Source organism: Budorcas taxicolor, chromosome 10, assembly GCF_023091745.1.
Source record: "Budorcas taxicolor isolate Tak-1 chromosome 10, Takin1.1, whole genome shotgun sequence".
In the NCBI taxonomy this organism is placed as follows: Eukaryota; Metazoa; Chordata; class Mammalia; order Artiodactyla; family Bovidae; genus Budorcas; species Budorcas taxicolor.
Window position 1 is genome coordinate 85717229 of NC_068919.1, and position 20272 is coordinate 85737500.

A 20272-nucleotide genomic window follows, 5' to 3' on the forward strand; every position below is an offset into this window, starting at 1 on the left:
CTGTCAAAACTTAGCATTTCATAAACATTGACCTTGAAGAAGCAGTAGTTTTTAATTAAATTTTTATTGAAGGATAATATACTTACAGAGAAGTGTACGAAGAAATACACACCTGATGAATTTTCATGAAGCTACATCCAAGTAAACCCAGCATCTAGATGCAGAAATGGAACATTCCCAGAAAGAATCCTGCAAGTTGCCTGAGCCTTTTCTAGCAGCTGTCCTTCTTCTTCCACTAGCCACAGCTCAAGGGTAGCCACTGTCTTGATGTCTAATAACATTGTTTAGTTTGAAGAAATGGGGTTAACGTTTAATCTGAAACGTTTTAGTGAGTCCTTTAGTGAGCTTAAGGTAAAGAAGAAGGGAGCATGGCTGTAAACTGTTTTCCCTTTGCTTGACTTTTCTCTTTCTCTAGGTCTTTAGGAGAAGCATGATTGAGCTGGGCTTCCCCAGTGGCTCGGCTGGTAAAGAATCTGCCTGCAATGTGGGAGACTTGGGTTCAATCCCTGGGTTGGGAACATCCCCTGGAGGAGGGAACGGCTACCCATTCCAGTATTCTGGCCTGGAGAAGTCCATGGGCAAAGAGTCAGATAAGACTGAGAGACTTTCACTTTCACTTTTGATTGAACTAGAACAAAGGGCTTGGATAGTATTTATTCAAGCACCTTGCTTGTGGAAAAAATGGAAGCTCTGTTCTGTACATTTCTCTGTTTTGAGGAGAAACAAAATTTGTAGTTTCACTTTTCTGGCTGTGTCTTTGACTTCCAAGGCAGTTAATACCTCTACATTTAGACCTGTCTATCCCTGACATTCTGTCTTATGTGTGTCTTATTATTAAATCAGCATGCCGATTTAGGCTTATTCCCAGAACTCCGTAAGGTGTAAAAAATGGATCATTTCCGCTATTTTACGCACTTATACTTAATTTCACTTGGGATTTCAGAATTAACTATTCATGGAGTACCTAACTTACTGTCTTTTGCCATATAAACGCGAATGATCAATAAAAGGTGACTTAGGTGGAATTTTTTGGACCATAGGCTTTATATTGTAAATATCTGCCTTTTGTAGTGTTCTTTGCATTCTAAAATATTTCTTATGATTTCAGTCAAATTCCTATTTTTTCTTGTTTATAAATTGAATTGACTCAAGCTTTTGCTGTTTAAAGAGAGAGAGAGTATATGTGTGTGTGTGTGAGGGTGAGAGGGCAGCATGTGGGTGCACATGCCCATATGCTTTTAAACTGTGGAAGTTGCCAGATTGGGGACCTCTGAATAGGAAAATTTGCCTATTCAACAGTAGTCTTGTTGCCTTGCTAACTAGATTCTCTTAGATTTGAGTGCGGTTTCATTTTTAAGGCTATTAAGCCATGAGACTTGATTCCCCGGCTAGGACTACCAATTAGTAGCTCATCTGATATAATTTTATTAGAGTCTTTTGTATATGCTTTGTACTCTGGCTGCGTTTTTAAAAGTTGTATTAAAATATCATAACATAAAATTTACCATTTTAGGGAATACCCTGGTGGTCCAGTGGTTAGGACTCAGTGCTTTCACTGCCATAGACCAAAGTTTGATCCCTGGTCAGGGGACTAAGATCCTGCAAACTGCGCAGCATGGCTAAAAAAAATTTACCATTTGAATCTCCTGTAAGTGTACAATTGAGAATTTTTGTTTATAAAGCTTTCATTCATTCATAGCCATTTTAGTCAACAGATACTTAGTGGGGGTCAGCTATGTGCCTTGTGCTAAAGTTGGTAGGTCACTGGAAAATTAGGAAATAAATGTAAACATGGTCCCTGTTCCCAAGGACGTTAGCCTCTTTAGAGAAAGCAGATACATATGCACCAGTTAAATAATGGTTCATGACTGATAAGGCCTAGAATGTTCAAGGAAAGCTGTGTGCAAATGTGAGACTCACTCAGCTTGGTCCTTTAATCAGGGGTAGGATTTGTCTAGGTTGAGAGGAAGGAGGAAGCAGGGAAATGAAATAGCATACCAGTATCCTAGCCATGGCAATCAGAGAAGAAAAAGTAATAAAAGGAATCCAAATTGGAAATGACATACACTATACATAGAAAATTCTAAAGATGCTACCAGAAAACTACTAGAGCTCATCAGGGAATTCAGTAAAGTTGCAGGATACAAAGTTAATACACAGAAATCTCTTGAATTTTTGTATACTAACAACAGAAGACTAGAAAGAGAAATTAAGGAAACAATCCCATTTACCATCACATCAAAAAGAAAATACTTCTGAATAAACCTACCTAAGGAGACAAAAGACCTGTACTCTGAAAACTATAAGATACTGATGAAAGAAATCAAAGATGACAGACAACATACGGAAAGATATGCCATGTTCTTAAGAATCAATATTGTCGAAATACTGTACTACCCAAAGTAGTCTGTAGATTCAGTGCAATCCCTATCAAATTACCAGTGGCATTTTCACAGAACTGGAACAAAATTTTTTGATTTGTATGGAAATCCAGAAGACCCCAAGTAACCAAAGCAATCCTGAAAAAGGAAAAGAGTGCTGAAGGAATTGGGGTCCCTGACTTCAGACTATACTACAAAACTACAGTCATCAAAACAGTATGCGTACTGGCACAAAAGCAGAAATACAGATCAGTGGAACAGGATCAAAAGCCCAGGAACAAATCCACACATCTGTGATCAACCTGTGATAAAAGCAGGCAGGAATATACAATGGAGAAAAGACAGTCTCTTCCATAAGTTGTGCGGGGAAAGCTAGGCAACTGCGTGTACAATTAGAACATCCTCTTAACACCATACACAAAAATAAACTCAAAATGGATTATAAACCTAAATGTAAGATATCGATGCTCTAAAACTCTGAGGAAAACATAGAAAACTGACTTAAATCACAGCAATATATTTTTGGGTCCACCTCCTTGAGTAATGAAAACAAAAATAAACAAGTGGAACCTAATTCAACTTAAAAGCTTTTGCATACCATAGGAAACCATAAGCAAAATGAAAGGACAGCCCACAGAACGGGAGAAAATACTTGCAAATGAAGTGACCAACAAGCAGTTAATCTCCAAAATATACAAACAGCTCATGCACCTCAATATCAATAACCCAATCAAAAAATCAGCAGAAGATCTAAATAAACATTTTTCTAAAGAAGACATACAGAAGGCCAAAAAGCATATGAAAAGATGCTCAACATCACTAATAATTAGAGAAATGCAAATTGAAAGTACAGTGACGTACCACCTCACACCAGTCAGAATGCCCATCATTAGAAAGTCTATAGATAACAAATGCTGGAGAGGGTATGCAGAAAAGGGAAATTTCTTAACACTGTTGGTGGGAATGTAACTTGGTGCAGCCACTGGAAAAGAGTATGGCGGTTTCTCAGAAAACTAAAAATAGAATTACCGTGTGGTCCAGCAATCCCATTCCTGGGCATATATCCGCAGAAAGCCATAATTTGAAAAGATATGCACCCCAGTGTTCATTGCAGCACTATTTACAATAGCCAAGACATGGAGGCAACCTAAATGTGTATCAACAGAGGAATGGATAAAGAAGATGCGTGTGTACTGTGCACATGTGCACACACACAAATGGAGTATTACTGAGCCATAAAAAATGAAACAGTGCCATTTGCAGCAACCTGGATAGGCCTAGAGATTTTCATACTGAGTCAAGTAAGTCAGAGAAAGACAAATATATGATACCACTTATATGTGGGCTCTAAAATACGATAGAAATGAACTATACTTACGAAACAGAAACAGACTCACAGACATTGAAAACAAACTTACAGTTACCAAAGGGGAAAGGCTGGGGGGAGGGATAAATTAAGAGTTAGGGATTAACATATAAACCCTACTGTATATAAAATAATCATCAAGGATCTACTGTATAACACAGAACTCAATATTCTGTAACAAGCCATATGGAAAAAATATGAAAAAGAATGCATACATGTATATGTATAACTGAATCACTTTGCTGTACACCTGAAATTAACACAATATTATCAACTATTTCTTGTTCAGTCACTCAGTCGTGTCCAACTTTTCGCAACCCCATGTACTGCAGCACACCAGGCTACCCTGTCCTTCACCATCGCCTGGAGCTTGCTCACACTCATGTCCATTGAGTCGGTGATGCCATCCAACCATCTCATCCTCTGTCATCCCCTTCTCCTCCTGCCTTCAATCTTTCCCATCATCAGGGTCTTTTCAAATGAGTCTGCTCTTTGCATCAGGTGGCCAAATTATTGGAACTTCAGCATCAGTCCTTCCAATGAATATTCAGGGTTGATTTCCTTTAGGATTGACTGGTTTGATCCCCTAGCAGTCCAAGGGACTCTCAAGAGTCTTCTCCAACACCTCAGCTCAAAAGCATCAACTCTTCGGCACTCAGCCTTCTTTGTGGTTTAACTCTCACATCCATACATGACTACTGGAAAAACCATAGCTTTGGCTATATGGACCTTTGTTGGCAAAGTAGTGTCTGCTTTTTAATACAATGTCTAGGTTTGTCATAGCTTTTCTTCCAGGAAGCAAGTGTCTTTTAATTTCATGGCTGCAGTCACCATCTGCAGTGATCTTGCAGCCCCCCAAAATGAAGTCTGTTACTGTTTCCATTGTTCCCCCATCTATTTGCCATGAAGTGATGGGACCGGATGCCGTGATCTTTGTTTTTTTGAATGTTGAGTTTTAAGCCAGCTTTTTCATGCTCCTCTTTCACCCTCATCAAGAGGCTCCTTAGTTCTTTGCTGTCTGCTGTAAGGGTGGTGTCATCTGCATATCTGAGGTTATTGATATTTCTCCTGGCAGTCTTGGTTCCAGCTTGTGCTTCATCCAGCCAACCATTTTGCATGATGTGCTCTGCATAGAAGTTAAGTAAGCAGGGTGACAATATACAGCCTTGACGTACTCCTTTTCCCAATTTGGAACCAATCCGTTGTTCCATATCCGGTTCTAACTGTTGCTTCTTGACCTGCATACAGGTTTCTCAAGAGGCAGGTAGGGTGATCTGGTATTCCCATCTCTAAGAATTTTCCACAGTTTGTTATGATCCACAAAGTCAAAGGCTTTAGCGTAGTCATTGAAGCAGATGTTTTTCTGGATTCTCTTGCTTTTTCTATGATCCAGCAGATGTTGGCAGTTTGATCTCTGGTTCCACTGCCTTTTCTAAATCCAGGTTGTTACCATCTGAAAGTTCTCAGTTCGCATACTGTCAAAGCCTGGCTTGGAGAATTTGAGCATTATTTTGCTAGCATGTGAAAAGAGTGTAGTTGTTTAGTAGCTTGATCATTCTTTGGCATTGCCCTTCTTTGGAATTGGAATGAAAACTGACCTTTTCCAGACCTGTAGCCACTGCTGAGTTTTCCAGATTTGCTGGCATATTGAGTGCAACACTTTCACAGCATCATCTTTTAGGATTTGAAATAGCTCAGGCTGGAATTCCATCACCTCCACTGGCTTTGTTCATCATGATGCTTCCTAAGGCCCACTTGACTTCACACTCCAGAATGTCTGGCTTTAGGTGAGTGATCACACCATCATGGTTATCTGGGTCATTAAGATCTTTTTTTAAATAGTTCTGTGTATTATTGCCACCTCTTTTTAATATTTTCTGCTCCTGTTAGGTCCAGTCCATTTCAGTTCTTTTTGTGCCCATCTTTGCATGAAATGTTCCCTTGGTATGTCTAATTTTCTTGAAAAGGTCTCTAGTCTTTCTCATTCTGTTGTTTTCCTCTATTTCTTTGCATTGATCACTTAGGAAGGCTTTCTTATCTCTCCTTGGTGTTCTTTGGAACTCTGCATTTAGATGGGTATACCTTTCCTTTTCTCCTTTGCCTTTTGCTTTTCTTTTCTCAGCTATTTGTAAGCCCTCCTCAGACAGCCATTTTGCCTGTTTGTGTTTCTTGTTCTTGGGGATGGTTTTGATCACCGCCATCTGTACAATGTCATTTACCTTTGTTCATAGTTCTTCAGGCACTCTATCAGATCTATTCCTTTGAATCTATCTGTCACTTCTACTGTATAATCGTAAGGGATTTGATTTAGGTCATACCTTAATGGCTTAGTGGTTTTCCCTTCTTTCTTCAATTTAAGTCTGAATTTTGCAATAAGGAGTTCATGATCTTAGCCACAGTCAGCTCCCAGCCTTGATTTTGCTGACTGTATAGAGCTTCTCCATCTTTGGCTGCAAAGAATATATTCAGTCTGATTTCAGTATTGACCATCTGGTGATGTCCAGGTGTAGAGTCATCTCTTGTATTGTTATAAGAGAATGTTTGCTATAACCAGGGCATAATCTTGGCAAAACTGTTAGTCTTTGCCCTGCTTTATTTTGTACTCCAAGACCAAACTTGCCTGATACTCCAGGTATCTCTTGACTTCCTACTTTTGCATGATAAAAAAGGACATCTTTGGTGTCAGTTCTAGGAAGTCTTGTAGATATTCACAGAACTGTTCAACTTCAGCTTCTTTGGCATTAGTGGTCGGGGCATAGACTTGAATTACTGTGATATTGAATGGTTTGCCTTGGAAACGAATAGAGATCATACTGTCGTTTTTGAGATTACATCCAATATTGTAGTTCAGACTGTTTTGTTGACTATGAGGACTACCCTATTTTTTCTAAGGGATTCTTGCCCACAGTAGTGGATATAATGGTCATTTGAATTAAATTTGCCCATTCTGGTCCATTTTAGTTCACTGATTCCTACAATGTCAATGTTCATTCTTGCCATCTCCTGTTTGACCACTTCCAATTTACCTTGATGCACGGACCTAACATTCCAGGTTTGTATGCAGTATTGCTCTTTACAGCATTGGACTTCACTTTCACCACCATGCGTATCCACAGTTGGGCACTGTTTTTGCTTGGCTCAGCCCCTTCATTCTTTCTGGAGCTATTTCTCTGCTCTTCTCTAGTAGCATATTGAGCATCTAGCGACCTGGGGAGGTCATCTTTCAGTGTCATCTTTTTGCCTTTTCATACCATTCGTGGGGTTCTCAAGGCAAGAATGCTGAAGCAGTTTGCCATTCCCTTCTCCAGTGGACCACGTTTTGTCAGAATTCTCCACCATGACCCATCTGTCTTGGGTGGCCCTACACAGCATGGCTCATAGCTTCATTGAGTTAGACAAGGTTGTGATCCATATGATCAGTTTGATTAGTTTTCTGTGATTGTGATTTTCATTCTGTATGCCCTCTGATGGATGAGGATAAGAGGCTTGTAGAAGCTTCTTGGTGGGAGGGACTGGCTGTGGGTAAAACTGGGTCTTGCTCTGGTGGACGCCATCTTGACAGATATTAAATCAACTATACTCCAATATAAAATAAAAATTATATAAAATAGCCTGCCAGAAATTTCAGTGTCAAGTCCACTGCCTTTCAGAGAATCGTTTGCTTTTCCAGCTTTGAAGTTCTTACTGTTTTCTTTTTTAAATAATCTGAATATTTCAGGGAACCTATTATTAGCACATAAATTATTATTTTTAAAAATCACAGAAACTAAACTTATTTTGTGACACAGTCACTATTAGAAATCCAGATTTATACTGATAGAAGGGTTAAACCTGCTATTAAAATTCTATGCAAATATCTGTGTTCATGCAGCATTAAACTTTTCAATATATTACCACTTGGGAGTAAGTATTTCATTAACAAGCTTAGAACAGTTGCGGTTTTTATGAAAAATAATTGTACAAAACCAGCATGTAATGAAGCACATATTTATTGAAATTAATCTTGAATGTCTGTTCTGAATTCAGGTAGTAAGTTTAAAATGGTTATATATTGTGTGTGAAGAGTAAGTCAGGATTAATTCTGAATAATCTTGTACTGACACTTGATGGCAAAGGGTGGTGTGCCCATTTTGTTAGTATATGTGTGTAATGGGTGAGGCGTTTCATCTGGGCTGAACATAATGTCTTACAATAAGAATTACACAGTTAAAGCAGTATTTTTTCTTCCTCATCTCTGCAGACAGGCAAACATACACCTGGGGCCCCCATGTTCACGTGACATCAAGAGGAAACGGAAACCTGTGGCCACAGCGTCTCTGTCCAGCCCAAATGCCGGTAATTAGATACGTAGTTATCCTTTATTGACCACCTGCTGTGTGTCAGGCAGTAAATTATACGTTTTATACACCTTCTCATCTCAGCTTTATGAGAAAGTAGGTCATTTTATTCCCATTTTATATGGGAAAACTGAGAATGTGAAAAGTAATTTGCTTGAAGTCTCCCTGACCCTAAAGTCTGTGCTTTTCACTGTCTTCTGCTTTCTTGGTTTGAATCCCTGTGTTTCGCCGTCAGCAGTCTGGAGTCATCTGCACTTCTGCTGCAGCACAGACCGGAAGTCAGATGTGTGGTCATGAAACCCTGGTGGGGTGGCGGTTTAGTCAGTAGCAAAGGAGCCACATGGGTTCATTTGCTTTCATGTCTGGTGGACAGTAAGTGCAGTATCATTTTCCTAATGTCTAGTAGAGTGCTAGTATTTTTCTAGTCATGAAATTTCTAATTAAGTTTTCAAGTTAAAACTTAAAAGTTTTCTGGGCAAAACTAGTTATAGAAACCAAAATAGTAGTTACGTTCAGTGTAGGGTAGAGACCAGAGGATGACATAAAACATTTTTTTGCGATGCTGGAAATGCTTTATATCATGAACTTGGTGGGGATTACATGAGTATATGCACATATAAAGATTCATTGATTTAGATGCTCTGTATGTATGTTATCCTTAGATGAAAAAAGCGGGATAATTACATAGTTATTTATATCATCGAGAATATTGGATGTCTGTAAATAGTTTTTTTTGGAGTTAAGATAATTAAATGTAATTAGTAATCATTGGAAATACTTTATACATTCCAGTACATTTTAGGATAAATTACTCTGGTTAAAAAGAGTGTATCTGCTTGTAGGACCTCTGAGAAGTACTTAGGGATATTTTCTTGCTGATAGTGAATTCACTCTGAGGGAATTGAGTATATCATAAATTATTTTATTCTTTTCAGAAAATAGATATTGGGTTGGCCAAAAAGTTCATTCCAATTTATCCATTATCGCTTAAGGCAAAACCCAAGTGAACTTTTTGTCCAGCCCAATAATATATAGATCAGAGCACTTGATACCTGAGTAAAAGAGTAGATAGATAGAAGAGTAGATAGATCTCAGACAGATAGAAACTGCTATCTCTCTAACTTACTAGTAAGTTTCAGCATACTCTGAAACTGACCTGTGTGAGCTTCTGTTTGGATGGCTACTGGACAGTGGCTCATACTGAACAGTCTCAATCACAGTTCTGATGGTTGTAGGAAGCTTTATTTTTTAGTGAGTTTTCACATGGTCATGCCATGAACTGAACATTTTGTCTGAGTTATTTCACTTAATCTTTGCAACAACTTAATCAAGGAGATGCTGTTTTTTATTCCCAGTTTACGCATGGGAAAATTGAGGCCTAGAGAGGTTAAAATAGTCACTGAGGTTACATGGTTGATAAATTGTAGACCAAGATTCAGTCCAGTTTCCCTGTGACTCTCAAGCTGCCCTCTTAAACACTGCAGGTGTTTGGTCCTGTATATGACAGGATTGCTTCCAAACCATGACTCCACGTCAAAACCCAGGTCTTCATCCAGTCTGTGGAATTAATAGAGGCAGTAAAACGTAGTCTCCCCTCTTTTATCTTTTTGTTTTTTTTTCCCCCCCTTAATATCTAGCTTATGTTTTTAGCTTTTAATTGATGATAAGAGCAGAACTGTTGAGAAGAATTCACAATCCTTACTCCATTCAAATCAGGAAGTGTACTGGGAGGTATTAAGAAGACTTGAGCCTTAAACATTTCCCCTGCTGAGCCCAACTCCTCTCACTTGTTGACTAAAGCCTGCTTCACTGAACATTTCTTTTTTTTTTTTTCCTATCCACAACCTGAGTGCCCCATGGAGGTGAAGGACATAGCCCAAGCCCGCGCCATCAGTCAGTAGAACAAATGGGCTTGCTCTGCCTAACATCGGGCCATCTCGGATTCCACCTCTTTTATAGAAATGAGTGATGAAGAGAGGTGCGTTCCGCTTTGCCGCTGTATTAATACACATCAGGGGCCAGCTCCTGGCACTAAATCACGCTCCTGCATACATCTGTTATCGGACTCTTCACCAGTGTGATGAACAAGACTGCAGATAGAGGCTTCCTTGTGTCATTCTTTATAGGATTTTCCTAAAAGAATAAATAGCTCAGATCTCTGCCAACACTCTCCCCTGTCACCGTGATGAATTCAGCTTCTTTCTTAAACATGCAGCCACAAATCTTTTCCCTTTCCCCCTCCCCCATTAGTGGAAAGTTTTGAGTTGAAATTGACTGGATTTAAAGATATTAAGAAGACTAGAAAGGTGAAGAACAAAAAAGAAAAACGTGCCTTCCCGTCTTCTTGTATTAATATTAGCAAAGACCAGGGAGAAGGACCTTGTCATGGGGTCTCTGGGTAGATCCATCTCCACTCCCCTTCCCTCTGTGGCTTTAAAACATGCTTGTGCTTAGTGCACAGGGATCCACCCTGGATCCTAGTGAGTAAGTGTATTAACCTGCTTTTAAGGTTGATACACCAGAACAGGGACTTCTCAGTACTGTCTGCCCCATGCTGAAGTGAACCAGCTATTGTGTATGTTCTTAAAGAATGCAACTAGAAAAGAAAAAAGGGTTATCTTCTTGAAAATTTGAGAGACTAAGTAGTTATAAGAACCATAAGGAACTTAGATGGAAACAAGACTTCTTTTTCTTGTGATGATTTTCTTTGTTAGAGTGGCAAATCAGAGCTTTGGGTGTGCAAATTCCCTTTTTTTTTTCAAAAGGTAAACACATAGCTTTAGGTAAAGGAGAATTGGGATGACAAGGTGTTCTGTTGAGAGTCCTGACTCCTTGTTTTTGTGTGTGGCGGGGAGGGTGGGATCTTAATTTCCCAACTGTGCTCCCTGCAGTGGAAGTCCAGAGTCCTAGCCACTGGACTGCCAGGGAAGTCCCCAAAGCCCTGACTGTATTGGCCCTTCCAGGAGCCTCTCTTGACCTTCTTGGGAGAGGATATGTGTCCTTGGAAGGGTGCCCAGCAGTTAGCCTGTTCATTAGCTGTATAAGATTTCAGATACTGGGCCAGCCGTGGTAGCAGTGCGTTCACCAGGGCAGGAGGTTTACCTGTCTTACTCACTGCTGCACCCCCAGCATCTAAAAACACTGCTCCACACAAAGAACTGTCTCGTTAGATATGTAATGTATGAAGTAAGTGAACAGAATCTTTAAAACAGAGTTACTCTCAGTATTATTCTAACCCTATGATTGGATTCAGTAGTTCCATTTTAGGTTGGCCCTTGTCTCAGGAGTCATAGGGCAGATTCTTATTGCCTACTATGCCTTTTAATTAGTTTAAATGTTTTTTAAAGTTAAAAATGTTTTTGAAAATAAATATTGAATGTCCTCAGAAGAACGTTTATAGAATATATACGTGGTGTAAAGAAAAACAATACAGCAAGTATCCATGTGCCCACCATCTGCTTTATAAACAAGAGCATCAGGACTTCTCTGGCAGTCCGGTGGCTGAGACTCGACCTGGAGTCAGTCCTTGGTGAGGGAACCAGATCTCTTATGCCACAACTGCAAGAGTTTGCATGCTGCAACTAAAGATCTCGCATGCTGCAACTAAAGATCTCGCATGCTGCAACTAGGATCTTGCATGCTGCAACAAGGACACCACGTGCTGCAACAAAAACCCAAGATGCCGAGTACCATAACTAAGACCTGGCGCAGTCAAATAAATAAATATTCAAACAAACAAAAAGATTCCCTTAGGAAAAAAAAAAAAGAATGTCTTTTTTTAAAATTGTCTTCCCACTGTCTGAAAGAGAGTGGGAATATATGATCCTAATATATATTTTTGGTTAATTATTTGTCATTCTTTGTTGTTTTCAAATAGTTTTGACAGACACATGTATCTCTAAGCAGTATATTGTCTAGTTTTACATCTTTTTGAAGCTTCTGTAAATGGAATGTCATATTTTATAAGTTACAAGTTTCACCTAGTTCTTGATTCCATTCACATTTTATCCTACCAGAATCCATTCATTATTGCCATATGTATAGTATTCCATTTCTGAGCATGATAAATATATTACAGTTAATCATTCTTAATAAGCATTTCAATCATATTCTTATGACAATCATATTCTTACTCTTATGCTGGTTTGTGCTGCTGGGGAAAGTATTGCACCATTCTGTGGGAGAACATACGCAGAAGTTTTTCTCGGCCATTTCTCGGTTCTTACAATGGCTGTATCAAAATAAGCAAACAAACACAAAAAACAGCATGTGTTGTTTGAAGAATGTGGAGAAATTGGAAAGCTTGTATATTGCTGGCGGGAATATAAAATAGTGCAGCCACTATGTGTAAAGATCTGGTGGTTCCTCAAAAATTTAGACACAAAATTACCCTGTGACCCAGCAGTTCTGTTTCTGGATATGTATCACCTGAAAGAATTGAAAGCAAGGATTGAAATAGGTATTTGTACACCTGTGTTCATAGCAACATTATTCACAGCAGTCCAAAAGTAGAAACAACCCAAATGTTCATCACCGGATGAGTGGATAAACAAGATGTGGTCTATACATTCAACAAGTTATTATTCAACCTGAAAACTTTAATTATCAGAATGAAATTATGAAACACGTTACAATATGAATGAAGGCAATGTGTTAAGGAAAATAAGCCAGACACAAAAGGATGAATACTATTTGATTCCACTTAGAAGAGGTACCTGAAACAAATCAGATTCTTAGAAACAGAAAGTAAAATGGTGGTTGCCAAGGGCTGGGGGAGGAGGAGAATGGGGAGTTATTGTTTAATGAGTAGAGAATTTCCATTTGGGATGAAGAAAAAGTTCTGGACATGGATGGTGGTGATGGTTGTGCAACAGTGTGGATGGACTGAATGCTACTGAGGAGTATGCTTAGAAATTATCAGAATGGTGTAGTTCATGTGTATTTTGCCATAGTAAAAGAAATATATATGTGGCCAGCACAAAAAGTTTTTCTCAGATAGTTTTTTCCTCATGGTTGATGACCTTGTGGTAATGGTAGGTACAGTTTTTTATGAAATTTATTTTCACTTAAATTAGAGTGAATGAGCATGCGTACTTGTGTGTGAAAAAGAGAGATTTGGGTGGTGATGTCATATGTATTTGTTGCTGCTGGGGTTGAGGTTCTGAAATAACTGCTGCCCTCTAAAAAACTTGTATATGTGCCATAGAGTAATAGCTTTCGATATTTTTTCCTGGTAACTCACAGTAAGAAATTCATGTTTGAATATATATTGGGTGTACCTGTAAAATCTGAAATAAACCTTTGGGTTCCCTCTGATATTTTCTGTTCTTTCTCATTAACGGAAAAAAAAAATGTATTTGTCATGACCTACTACATTGGTTTTGTGACCCATAATTTGAAAATTACTTTTCTAGATTATATTCCTGGGAGTAGAATTATTGTGACAGGATAAAAATGAAATTTTTAATGTTTTGCTTTATTTTAGTGTATATTTGTTTTCAGTAGAGTGATGGTGGTTTGTACTACTCTGCTCAGGGGGCATGTGCAAATGTGGGGGCAGTGTTGGGTTGTCACAGTGACTGGGAATGCTTTGAGCATTCAGGGATAGGTCCGGAAAGTTAGGTGTCCTGAAAGAAATAGGACAGCCCTGCACAAGCAGTGGTCATCCTGTCTAGAATGTCTTAATGTCCTTGCTGAAAACAGATGGCCCGGCTGTGTAATTTTTTTGCCTTACTGTTCAGTGTTTATTCATGACACTGTCATATTGGAGGCATGGAACATTATAGAAAGAGCAGAGGGCTTGGAGTCTAGTATATGAGTTTGAGTCTTGCTACTTAAACAGCCGTGTCTCTGAACGAATTATCTGCTTTCTCTATGCCTCAGTTTTCTGACCTAAAAAATGGAGATGGCAATACCTATTTCTAAGAGTTTGCATTAAGAAATAAGATTGTAAGTATACAGTGTTTATATAGTATAGTTCCTGGCATGTAAATGCTTCATAAGTGGTTATTAGTACATTAAGAATTTGTACTCCTGAATTTATTCATTTGTTCAGTTAAACCTATTTTCTGATGTGGAGAAATACTTATCATACTTAAATCTTGCCTTTAGTTTTTGGTTAGAAAAGAAGAAAGAAACCCTATGTAGCTGCTTGGTTTAATAGGACATAAAATATAAGGATTAAGAAAGTTTTGTGTTGACATGCCTCTCATTCTAATTTGTCTCTCTTTGACTTTTTTCCTCCTTATTTAACCGCAACACCCTTACCAGTTCACATGGATGCAGTGGAGTCAGCTACGCCAGCGTCACAGGCCCCCAAACCTCCAGACTCTGAGTGGCTGGTCAGGACCTCTGCCGCAGAGAAAGCCACTGACTCAGCAGCAGCTGCGTTTTTTAAAATGCCACAGGAGAAGAGCCCTGGTTACAGCTAGACCGCAGTATTTCACCCACCAGGAGCTGACTGGATGTCGTTGAAACAAATATTAGACTTTGTATTATATTGTCTTGCATATCTTAATTGACATTCCCAGCCTTTTCGCCATCAGGACTGACTCCTCTTCAAACAAAGAAGTGAACTCTTTCTCTTGGAAAATCATGTTGTGCAAATCTTTTTTTTATTATTATGAAGTATTTAGACTGCAGTTTTTTTAAAAAAAGGTCATCCAATGCTATATATGTTAAATTGCTATTGTTGTCCCAAGTTAGCTACAGCTCTGTTTACAGAGCTGTTGATTTTTTGCAGATATGTCTTGTTTTTCTTGAAAAAGCAGTAACTGCTTTTGCCTATTTTTTGTGTAGTGCTATTAATACCATTTGAGGAAGTTCTAAATTTGCGGTCAGTTCCAAACACAGAGTTAAGACCTGTGTGTGGAATTAATTTGCAGGAGATAAGGCTTGCTTTTGAGCCTTGTCTTGATTCAAGCAGAGTGCCAATAAGATAAATTCAGACAGTTCTTAATTTGAAGCCTCAGAAGAGACACCAGCAGCATGGGCCTTGGGAACTTACTCCATTTTTCTAGATGGCCTATTGGAGTTGCCAGCAGCTGCATTGTATGTTGCCTCATCTCCAAAGTCTGTATTCTACCAAAAGAGGATCTATATATATACATTCAGATGGGTGTAATGAAGAATACATACAGATGGGTCCTTTAGGTGTACAGCAAATTTAAAATAGTCAGTGGATTGTGTCTAAATACTCATGTCACGGTGTAAGCTTTTATGTACTAAACGAGACTTTTACTGGTAGTATTATAGGTCAGTAACCTGTAGCAGAAATCCATACTTTATTGTGATAATGGCTTCTTGGGGCCATACTTTGGGGAGGGAAAATGTCTTTTCGACATGACTTTATACTTGGCGTGTTTACAACGGCTTAGCTGCCTGTGGAGTTATATATACAGCCATGCCTGAAGTTGGGACGATCCTTTGTCAAAATGAGGAATATGTGACTGCCTACAGCTACTGGAGAAAAGCCACCCTTTCTAAAAAGGTATCAAGAGTGTCTGTCATCCCGGGACCTGGTTGGCAGAAGAGCTCTTTTTTGGTGCAAATTGAGTGCTTTTACTCTGAAATACATAGGAGCGGTTCTCAAGCGCTCTGGTGGCGCTCTGGAGCAGCGCGTGCTCGGCACCTGGCGGGACAGAGCCTCCTCTCACACAGAACGTAAGGGTGGGCCGCGCTCTCGTAGTGCTTTGGAAACTGTCATCCTCGCCAGTGGTAGCTACAGAATGGCCCCATGTCAGTGCAGCGGCTGTGAAGCTGGTGGGAAAGGGGGACCGGAAGCTAAGTTTCCGTAGCACTTGATCGAAGACTGAGAACCTGGCCGTTGTCCGTAACACGGGATCCTGTGGCACCAGGGGCAGGTGGAGATTAGAGTGCGGAGCAGTGCTCAAGCCCGCCCAGCTTGCCTGGGAGCACCCAGGAGCTCTTGTTGTGGCGCATGTACTTCCTTGCCACGTAGGCTGCACCCATACCAGAACAGGGAACAATGTTGACTATAAAGTGGTTCTACTCTGTTGTTTCAGTGATGAAGGTGGCTTTTTGTTGGCATATGTGCATTCTTCCTTAGTCCCAGTAGTGTCCTGAGGCACACATCTCTAACAGAATTTGTTGGATTTCAGGGAGAAATCCACGAACATAATACTTGTATTATCTTTGCAGTAAGCTCCATGGCTCATGCAGAGATGGGTCTTGTGATAATGGCCTATTGAGACCTCTGTAGTTTGGGTAGCATCTTTTTCTTCATGACACATAACCTAATAATTCTCCTTTTTACCTGTGATTAAAAGTAATCTATATGAACAGTTTTACTTACATTTTAAATATCTCTGTGATAAAAAGGTAGGTGATTACTACCATTTTATAGGGTTAAGGATAGTCACAGAACTTCGTGACTTGCCCCAAATCACATAATCAAGCCAAGACTAAACTCCCAGACTTTCAGACTTTCTTAGTCCTGGGTTATAATCTTTTGTTTTTCACTGATAGAACTGCGTCACTCTGAGACTCATATTTTTGAAACAGTATGCCAGACAAGCTGTATATCATCTTTCTTGATCAATCTTTCCTGAATATTTTGAATACTTTGAGCAGGGAGCACCCCAGAATGCCATGCTGTGCTGTGCTTAGCTGCTCAGTCATGTCCGACTCTTTGCAGCTCCATGGATTGTAGCCCACCAGGCTCCTCCGTCCGTGGGGATACTCCAGGCAAGAGTACTGGAGTGGGTTGCCATGCCTTCCTCTAGGGGATCTTCCTAACCCAGGGATCGAACCCAGGTCTCCTGCATTGTGGCTGAATTCTTTTCTGTCTGAGCCACCAGGGAAGCCCATGAATACTAGAGTGGGTGGCCTATCCCTTCTCCAGGGGATCTTCCCGACTCACGAATTGAACCAGGGGTCTCCTGCATTGCAGGCAGATTCTTTACCAGCTGGTCTACCAGGAAGCCCCAAAATGCCATATCTACCTGTAATAAGCAGGAAAGAAAATTAATTGCCTAAGAGAATAGCCATTAAGCACACAAATACGTTTCCAGCACAGGGCTGTAAACTGTGCTCCTCCTTTAAAGCTGCTGCATGAGCATGCTTACAGAAGACTCCCTGGCTTACTCTGCTTGTTTTTTGTATGAGTCCATTCCAGAGGACTACCCTTAGAATCAAGAGTATTTTGAATCTTAAGCTTTCCGTTTCCTTTTTATACATCAAAGTGTGTAATGTTACAAAGTAAGAAAAATGTTACCTTTCAACAAAAAAATAATTTCAAAATCAAGTTTTGTAATCTGTTGGAAGAAAACCCGATAGCTTGACTTCCTTTGAGGATAATTTTTGAGCCACATACGTATGATCTGCTCAAAAGTAATAACTGAAGCAGAGTTTCACAGTTCTTCCTTATTTCAGGATTCTGATTTATCCCAGCATGCTATGTAGTCTGTCTGTCTAGATCCTAGACTTGGGTATTTTTCACAATGGACGAAAATCAAGACATTGTTTACTGGCATGAGCATCTTTCATAAAGGATAGTTCTGCTTCCAGGTTCAAGGGAATTTGAGATTATATTTCAGATTCAGTGTTTTAAAGGGAACAACTTCATTTGCATCAGAGCTTTTGTTGCATTTTGAGAACTATTCAGAAGAAATTAGTAGCTGTTCTTTGGTGCCAAATTTGGAGAAGCAGAGTATGATCTTTGTTGAGTGGTGTGTTCTTGATAAATAGGCCTTGAATTCTATAGAAATCAAGCATAATTGGAAATTTCAGGTGACATTGTTTTGCTGGGCTGTACAGACAGGCTGCAAAAAAGGCCATTTTGGCAACAAAATGACCAAAAGCTGAAATAAAGATTATTAATCTGTGATGTTTATGGCATCCTTTGCTAAGTGAAGCTCAACACCTTGGACAGGGAATTCAACTATTTCTGAATCCCAAATGGATGAATCTGAGATATCGCTGCATTTTGGAACCAGAAGTGCAGTCTAGACCACAGCACAGCAAGTTTTGATGCTCCAAGTACAGGAGCGGAGTTATCACAGAAGTCATCCAGAGTCGAACAAATCACAGAGTGTTGAGCGAGGAAGCCAGGCGATCACTGTCATGGCTGGTGTGATGGGTTCCCCACTTTGGCTTAAGGCAAAGTCTCCTGGTGATGCATGATTCATGTCAAGTCTTTGCTTTATTTTGGCTTTACTACATGATTCTGAGCCACAAGCTTTTGTTTCCTGGGGATCAGGTGAGGTAAAAATCTCAGTGTTAGAATCCATATTCAGCATTCTGCATGTTGGGTGACCCTTACCTTGAGCTGGGATGAGAGCAGAGTGACTTTCTCTGGCAGCTGTGGCTACATTGTAGTTGGGGCATAGCTTATAGACTGTATCATGGTTCGCATGATGGTGGGAGCGGTGGTGGAAGCAGGTTGCTCTTACTGGCAGTTGCTTCCTTGGTTAATGCCCATTTTAGTTGTCAGTATTTCCTTATCTCCTGATCTCCCACTGTAGTCGTGACAGTGGAGTGACCGACAGTGACAGCATTCAGGTTGGGTTTCTACCCCATTAGAAAACTGGCACAGAGGAAGAAGTTGAGGAAATTGGTGGGTTCTGCTGTTAGCACTTGGAGAAGGCGATGGCACCCCACTCCAGTACTCTTGCCTGGAAAATCCCATGGACGGAGGAGCCTGGTAGGCTGCAGTCCATGGGGTTGCAAAGAGTCGGACACGACTAAGCGACTTCTTTCACTTTTCACTTTCATGCATTGGAGAAGGAAATAGCAACCCACTCCAGTGTTCTTTCCTGGAGAATCCCAGGGACAGGGGAGCCTGGTGGGCTGCTATCTCTGGGGTCGCACAGGGTGAGATACAACTGAAGCGACTTAGCAGCAGCAGCAGCTGTTAGCACTGAACACAAGTGGTCCAGTGATGCCTTCATCTACGTTAAGATCGCAAAACAGATGAACATCAAATGCCTACAAAGAGCAACGTTGAAACAAGGATATCGAGTAATCTTGGCTGAAGAGTGTGGGTTATAAAGTTTGTAAGAAGCTCAGCAAAACAAACTTAATGGCCCAAAGACAACATTTTCCTGCCACTGCACTAGGTAAAATTGCCAAATGTGGGGAATAAATTTTTCAAGCACAGTATTTGAAGAGCAGGGCAGATCCTGAAGGTGTTCATCAAGGAAAGGAATATTGGCAAGATCCAGAGTGAGAAGGCGAGAAGAGAAGGAGACGCATAGAGCAAGCTTACTAGGCCCCTGAGAACAACAGCACCCACACATTCTCTTGCTGACCAGATCGGCTGAATCAGAAGCTGAGGGTGAGGCCCAGCACTCTTCCAAGCCCTCCAGGGGATTCCATGTGACGTGTTAGAACTGCAGGCTTTGCCATAGTTGTAAAGAAGTGTTTTAATATACTGGTATCCCCACTAAGCTCTGAGGTGCTCTTATACTTTTCTCCATAAGTATGGAAATGTTTTGTGTATGGTTCTTTGCAGAAACTATTAAATGTCTTTATTTACCATACTTTTCCCCTCAAGGTCCTGAAAGATCTGGAAATAATGAGAAAGGATGATGTGGAGAAGAATGCCATCGAGGCCGTTTTTAGATGGATGGAAAACAGCTTTTTTAAAAAATTGGTTAAAATACAACTGGATTTTTAGTCTGTGTGTAATAAGTTGTTTTTCACCATTGACAGTAAAACATTTGTGTAAGATACTGCCATCCATGAGTTTATGATACCTGTTCATTACGTCGTAGTTTCATGGGAAAATGTCATGTATTTTCCAGCATCATACTGATGAAGCCTTTAAAGTGTGGCTCACAAAAATGAAAAAAAAAAAAAAAAGGAGGGGGAAACCCACCTCCAATACATAGCTATTGTGTAATAAATACCTGTTGGGTTATTGGTTGTCTTTTGCTGGGAATTAATCTCAGTACTTCAGAGCATGTAAAAATCAATTTTCAGTGATCCCAGTTAATCACACCCTATTGTCTTTGTTTTACATTTCACCTAGTGATTCCACAGGGGTTGGGGACCCGTAGTAACAGCGTCTTATATGTTTTCTTTGGCTGACTTCCTATTCAGTGTTTCAGAAGACAGTAATCTTAAAGTTTTGAAATGAAGTCATGACCATTTTTCCTTTAGATTTTATTTCTTTGAATTGGCCTGTGTCTGACTTTGATTACTAAAGCCTGTGAACCAAAGTTCTT

At 39.9% G+C, this 20272-nt stretch overlaps 1 protein-coding gene across 1 annotated transcript in view; it reads left to right on the forward strand.

The window, feature by feature from the left end:
* GPATCH2L (G-patch domain containing 2 like) overlaps positions 1–19965 on the forward strand; it is a 59674-nt gene extending 39709 nt beyond the window's left edge. Inside the window, exons 9-10 of the mRNA XM_052646528.1 lie at positions 7988–8082; positions 14355–19965. Of these exons, the coding sequence (XP_052502488.1) occupies positions 7988–8082; positions 14355–14515 (256 nt within the window). The 3' untranslated portion in view covers positions 14516–19965. The remainder of the gene's footprint in view (positions 1–7987; positions 8083–14354) is intronic.
* Positions 19966–20272: the final 307 nt, after the last annotated feature.